At 42.9% G+C, this 7,398-nt stretch overlaps 1 protein-coding gene across 1 annotated transcript in view; it reads right to left on the bottom strand.

Annotated features, from left to right (window-relative positions):
- Positions 1–3,906: 3,906 nt before the first annotated feature.
- Gnl3l (G protein nucleolar 3 like) overlaps positions 3,907–7,398 on the bottom strand; it is a 30,731-nt gene continuing 27,239 nt past the window's right edge. The window contains exon 16 of the mRNA XM_057759991.1: positions 3,907–6,489. Coding sequence (XP_057615974.1) covers positions 6,377–6,489 — 113 coding nt within the window. The 3' untranslated portion in view covers positions 3,907–6,376. The remainder of the gene's footprint in view (positions 6,490–7,398) is intronic.

Raw genomic sequence — 7,398 nt, 5'->3', positions numbered from 1 at the left:
GAGGTCAAGACCATGATGGGTTCACCCACTGAAACAGTTTACCTGAGCTAATGGGAGTACACCAACTCCAGCAGGACAGGGAAGGAACCAGCATAGGACCAAACTGAATCCTCTGAATGTAGGTGACAGTTGCATGACTGGGGCAGACTGAGGGGCCACTGGCAGTGGCACCAGGACTTATCCCTATTGCATGTACTGGCATTTTGGGAACCTTTTCTATTTGAATAGATACCTTGTTCAGCCTAGATAGAGTAGAGAGGGCCTTGGTCCTTCCTCAAAGCCATGTGCCTTACCCTCTCTGAGGAATGAATGGGGGTAGAGGGATTGAGAGGAGGGGAGGGAGAGGGTACTGTGATTAGTATGCAAAATAAAAAATTCTGTTTTCTTTTTTTTTAAAAAAAATAAAGATCTCTTAACTGTTGAACCATTTCTCCAGCCCAAGAAGGCTTCTTTGTTTTATCTTATTTTTGTTTTTTCCAGACAGTGTTTTTCTTTATAGCCCTGGCTGTCCTGGAACTCGCTCTGTAGACCGCCAAGCTGGCCTCAACTCAAAGATCCGCCCGCCTTTGCCTCCTAGAGCTCAGATTAAAGGCATGTGCCACCACCACCCAACCCAAGAGGATCTCTTACACACTATTAGTGGGGATATTAATTAGTACAGCCATTACAGAAACAGTATAGTAGTTGCCTCAAAATTAAAAATAGAGCTCTCGTGAGAGGACTCAATCCCTCTTGGGTGGTGTTTGTCCAAAAGATATACTATCATTAAATTCAAGGCCAGCACTTGGGAGGCAGAGGCAGGCGGATCTCTGTGAGTTCAAGACCAGCCTGGTCTACAAGAGCTAGTTCCTGGACAGGCTCCAAAACCACAGAGAAACCCTGTCTCGAAAAACCAAAAAAAAAAAAAAAAAAAAAAGGGAAATAAATTCAAGGCCAACTTGAGTTACATGAGATCTTGTCTCAAAAAAAGTAAACAAAAGTACCTTAAACATATTATTTTTATTATTATCCTTCAAAATGCTGAAACATACATATAGCACCTTAGAAAGAAATGACAGGCTGCATACAGTAGCATATGCATGCCTTTAATTCAAGCTCTTAGGAGGGAAATGTAGGCAGATCACTGAGTTTGAGGCTAGACTCGCCTAGTCAGTTCCAGGCAGCCAGGGGTACATAGGGAGACCCTGTCTCAAAAAATAAAAAGTTTTAAAAAATTTGCAAGCAATATGGATAAACTTTAAAGACATTATATTAAGTGAAGTAAAATAGGCAAGTCACATAAGCACAAATGTCACATGGTTCTGCATATGTGAGGTTATAATTCAGATTTACAGAAAAAACTAGAACTGTGGCTGCAGGGAAGAAACACAAGATCACTGTGTAATAACAGGTGCAGAGTTCTGGGTGTATGATATGAAGAGAACTCTAAAATTGACTGGTGATAATTTTACAATGTGAGCTACTGAAGTGTATACTTAAAATGATTAAGATAGTGATTTTTATGTTTATTTTACTACAACTTTTTTTGTTTGTTTGTTTGTTTTTTGTTTGTTTGTTTTTCGAGACAGGGTTTCTCTGTGGTTTTGGAGCCTGTCCTGGAACTAGCTCTTGTAGACCAGGCTGGTCTCGAACTCCACAGAGATCCGCCTGCCTCTGCCTCCCGAGTGCTGGGATTAAAGGCGTGCGCCACCACCGCCCGGCTTTTACTACAACTTTTAAACTAAATCTGTCAATAGGGTTTTTCCTCTGAGTTAATTGTATAAACACTGCTTATAAAGAATGAAAAGATAAACCACATACTGGAAATTTTTTTCTTTACAAGGCATGTATCTGATAATTTGTATCCAGTGTGAACTCTTCCAAATAATAAACAAATACAAGATGTACAAGGGAGGTCTGGGGTATGGTTAATGGTAGAGTATTTGGGTAGCATGCAAGAACAGCCAAGGTTTGATACTCAGCACTACAAATAAATAATCAAACAACAGATCTGAACACTTTGACAAAGAGAATAAATGGATGGAAAATGTATAGATGAAAACAGGATCAAACCATTAGTTGTTAGGAAATACAAATTAAAACCACAATGAGATACTAGTGAATACCTATCAGGATACCAACAATAGAACTAGAGATGACTGCTCAAGTGGTAAAGCATTTGCCTCGCATGTGTAAGGTGTTAGGTCCTATCCACAGCTTGGGAGGGACAAGCAGTCAAGTGCTAGAGGATGCAGAACTGAACCCTTCATGTCCTGATGGGAGAGGAATGGTAGTGCCATGCTGGAAACGGTTTAGCAAAGACACACAGAAAGATAGGATAGAATAGAGGGTCCAGAAATAAACCCACGTGCCTAATCTCTAACAAAGCTGTCGAAATATACACTGGAGAAAAGACAGTCTTTTCAAAACATGGTACTGACAGTAGCCTGCAGAATGAACCACGACCCATCTCTCTCACCCTGAACAAAAATCAATTCAAGATGGGTCGGACTTTAAAGTGAGAGCTGCAACTGAAAGCGCTAGAGACATGGGGGAAACAAAGTACAGGCACAGACAAGGACTTTCTGGAAAGGACTCCGAGATCACAGGAGAAAGCCCCAAAACTGACAGATGGGATCACACAAAATTCAAAGGATTCTGCAGAGCAAAGCAAAGCCCACAGAATGCACACAGCTGACAATGCACTGGGAAATTCCTACAAAAAAAATGAAAATATTTTTAAAAGAAATAGAAACAGTCAGTACATTTTTTAATGCTCATCATCATTCTTAGCCACCAGGGAAAAGGCCTCTTAAATCTGCTTTGAGAGGTCCATCTTAACCCAGTCAGAGGAGTGACCATCATCAAGAAATCAAGCAACCATAATGCTGGTGATGCGGGAAAAGGGAAACCCTGCTGGTGGAATCAGGAACTGCTGTCGCTGCTGTGGAAAGCAGCAGGGAGATTCAGTGAAAAGCTAAAAATTCAACTATTGGGACTGGAGAGGCAGCTCAGTAATGACAAAGACTAGCTGCTGTCTCAAAAAGTCCAGAGTTTGGTTCCTGGCAGCTATGTCACAACCTTGAACTCCAGTTCCAAGGCATCTGTTGTTTTCCGGCCTCCTCAGGCACCCCTGTGGAACACACGTGCATTCACGCTCAAACAATTTCTTCTCTCAAAGCATAAACCTTCAGGCCGGGCGGTGGTGGCGCACGCCTTTAATCCCAGCACTTGGGAGGCAGAGGCAGGCGGATCTCTGTGAGTTCGAGACCAGCCTGGTCTACAGAGCTAGTTCCAGGACAGGCTCCAAAGCCACAGAGAAACCCTGTCTCGAAAAACCAAAAAAAAAAAAAAAAAAAAAAAAAAAAAAAAAAAAAAAAAAAAAAAAAAGCATAAACCTTCAAAAAGTACAACTATCATACAGAACAGCTACACTAACTCTTGGACACATACCTGAAGGGATCCAATCAGCATGGCACAGGGACAGCAGGACATACATGTTTATTGCTATAATGTTTACAACAGACAAGTTAAGGGACCAGCCTAGATATCCATCAACAGATGGAAGAGTGTGTGTGTGTGTGTGTGTGTATCAAAATGAAAACAATGAATTTAAAAAGTGAACTTAAAATGTACACCAGAGTCAGAGAGATGGCTCAGCAGAGGACCCAAGTTCCCAGCACCCATACAGTGGCTTACAACCAACTGCCTATAATTTCAGTTCCATGGGATCTGACGCCCCCTTTCTGGCCTCTGTAGGCACCAAGCCATGCATGTGGTACACAGGCATACATGCAGGCAAAATAAAGTTTTTTAATGAACAAAGAAGTTTAGCAGTTCCTGGAATGTTAACCATATGCTTACCATCTATTCGGGCAATCCAAGTCTAGGTTGTGACGCCAAAGAAATGAAAACAGTCTCACAGAAGCTCTTTTAGCAGCTTTATTCATTACTTCCTCCTCAACTGTAAAGAACGTCTTCCAACTTGGGATTGAATAAGCAGTAGTACATCTACACAATGGAGTATGAAATAGCAATCAGAACTATTGATACACCCAGTGATACAGATCTCGAATCTATAACTCACAGCAAGTTATTCTCAAAAGTTATACTCTTAAATTCCACTTACAATTCTTTTCAAGAGACAAGGCAGAAAGTCAAAGACACATCAGAGATTGCCATGGGTAGGTTCAGAGGACTAGATTTCACTGTCACAGCAGGAGACGGTGAGGGAGGCTAACAGAATCCTTCCGTTATTGTGTTCATCCACTTAGCAGGGCTTATGCAACTGTATTTTACATGAACGTAAAGTTTCACGGTACAAAGCTAAAAGCTTAATGGCATAAAATAAGCCCCTGTGTGATTTACAACATCCACAATAAGGAACGAGAAAAAGATCAGTGCTTGCCAGGATCTGAGGACAGGAACAGGGCTATATTACAAGGTGACATGGTAAGTTTGGGGAGAATGCCACAAAAAATCTGTATACATTTTTTCTAACATTGCTGTGTTTTGCTTGATTGTTTTCTAAGACAAGGTTCCTTTGTGTTAACAGTTCTGGCTGTCCAGGAACCCAGAGACACCCACCTGCCTCTATCTCCCAAGTGCTGGGATTAAAGACATATACCAACACTGCCCAACTAAAAATTCTGTATCGTGATAAAGGTGGCAGACCACCCCTGATACTCTGCAGTCCAGGCTGGACTCAGTTTCACAGCCTCAGCATCCTGAGTGCTAGGATACTGGTGTGAGTCACCCACCTGGTTGGAGTCTGAAATTCTTATTCTGACATGATTATTTTAGTTCCATTTTATTTTAGCTAGGGTCTAGATGCTTTTATTTCTAATATATTATTATCTACCAAAACTTCACTGAAATCAGTGAACTAAGTTGAACATGATTTAAAGAGACCTGGAAAGCATAGTTGTCATAAAATGCTACCTGTTTTTAAAACCAGGGTAGCGAAAATGCACTGAGAAGGGTTGATACCAGAAACCACCACAGGGTGGATGCCTGGACCACTGCTCCTGTGTGGAGAAGGCAATACAATACAGAACAGAAGGCTAGCATGATTTTAATTACACTCATTTTAAACCTAGTATACCGCCACTTAACATTGTAAACACATTCTCTGAGCCCTACCTCTTCCTGACAGGGACATATTGAAGGTTAAAGGAGCTAACTAATTCTCAGAGTTTGGTAGTCTGGGCTCAGCCAGTACCTAACTCTGTCTCGAAAACACAGGTATGGTCTACATTCCCTGAACATCCTACAGTCAATGGCTTTCCAACTTACTACGATAGGTATATCTCTTCTGGAATCTTCACCCTCTTCCCTATCCCTAGACAGCTGCAGAGACATAGAAGGCTTACCACTGCGCTCCTCTACTACCAGATGAGGACCCACCTAGTGATTTAGAAAATGTACAGCCAAGAGCCTTCGGAATGCCTAGGCACTGAGATCTTGTGGGGTGATAAAATCACAAAGGATCACCTGTCCAGGGACACCCCGCCACCAATTTCTCAGCAGTCCATCCTTTACAACATTCACCTGCCCAAGAGTTCAAACCTTATCAGCCTAACCCACAAGGTGGAACACAGCAATTGGGAGTACTGGGTACATTGCTAGCACTTGGACTTGGCTTATTTGTATTTTTAATACTACGATTTTATTTACTGACTTATTGGTTTCTCAAGACAGAGTTTCACTGTGTAGTCCTGGATCAGGTTGGTCTAGAACTCAGAGATCCGCCTGCCTCTGCCTCCCGAGTGGTTGGATTAAAGGTGTGCGCCAGCACAGCCCAAACTCTACTATTTGTTTAGGGTTGTAGGTTAGGAAAAGGTTCTGCCAGATAGTCCAGGCTCTCCTTTAACTTAGGCAATCCTCCTAGCTTCGGTCTCCCAAGAGTCAGGTTTATAGGTATGTAGCTACCATGCCAAGACTCTGTCGATATTATCTTGTAAAACACAGTGGGAGCCGGGAGTGGTGGCAAAAGCCTATAATCCTACTACTTGAGAGGCTGAGTAAGCAGAATGGGATCCGTAGCAAGAATCTTTCTCCAATGATAATAACGGATGATGATAATAATAATAATACAGCTTGGTAATAGATGTTTGTCTAATATGTGTGAGGACCTATTAGGTTCAATCCTTGGCACCACAAAAACAAACAAAATGTCATTTCCAAGGACATGAGAACTAAGTAGAGGGTATTAGGGTCTGGCAGCTCCAGATCTTTGAGACTCTTAACTGATGAGAATGGAGGGCACCGTGGCAGAAGACAGATGGTGTGGGGGTGTTCTTCTACTATGTAGGTACATCAGGGAGAATCAAACGCCATCCGTATTCTCCCATCCCATAGGAAACAGTGTTTGCAGCAGGAGGGGAAAGTCAGCTCATCAGTCGCCAGCAGTGTCATTGCCAGCAGTGTCGTCGCCAGCAGTGTCGTCACAGTTGCCAGAGAGGTCGAGCATCGACATCATGGAGTCAGACAACTTATTGGCGATTTTATCTGTAGATGGGGAAATACAGGCAACCTGTGAGTGGCTGGCTTGGCTAACGAAAGGCCTGTCACAGCTAGCTAGCTTGGCCCATTCTAACCTTCCAACTGGCTCGGTTACCCACCTAATCATTCAGCAAAAAAAAAGATGTGCCATTACAACTGTCACTCAACCTCCCAGGTAAATTCACTCACTGTGAAGTGATCAACCCCAGCAGTTTCATCTCAGGGTTTCAGACTCACAGGATTCCAAGTATTTTTGTAAATTCTATGTACCAAAATAGTAACTTCTACTGTATGAACTTAGCACTCCTCCATTACCCTAGCCACCCCCAAACAAGCATTCCCAGCAAAGGAGTGCACAGTAGTGCTGGCGTTGAGCCTGAGCGCTTAGCACGCTCAGCTCCAGCCTCCAGATACACGTGCTCCTCTCCAGGAAGCCTCTGCTGACTACCCGTCTCCAAGCTGGGTTAAGCTCCGTCCCTCCAAGTGCTTGCTGTACATGCCGTCAGTGTGATCATTCTACACTGTCAGTGTCTGCTTTTTCTCCTCCCTACTCCCTAACAAGATTTGGAGTTCAAATCCACCCCTGGGTTCCCAGGACTCAGTATAGAGCCACAGTAAGGTGGCTATAAAATACGGCCTAGCTAAAAAGAATAGACATCACAGAGTCAATCAACCCTACCTACATTTGTATTTTGTTGGTGTTTTTTGTTTTATTTTGTTTTGTATCGAGACAGGGTTTCTCAATAGCTTTGGAGCCAGTCCTGGATCTTGCTCTGTAGACCAGGCTGGCCTCGAACTCACAGAGATCTACCTGCCTCTGCTTCCCAAGTGCTGGGATTAAAGGCATGTGCTACCACCACCTGATACATTTGTATTTTGTAACCACAGATACTGAAGCGCGAGCATTCTTACCTT

This window comes from Chionomys nivalis, chromosome X (genome assembly GCF_950005125.1).
Source record: "Chionomys nivalis chromosome X, mChiNiv1.1, whole genome shotgun sequence".
NCBI lineage: Eukaryota > Metazoa > Chordata > Mammalia > Rodentia > Cricetidae > Chionomys > Chionomys nivalis.
Note: the sequence above shows the minus strand (reverse complement) of the source record. Positions and strands in the feature narration are given on the sequence as shown.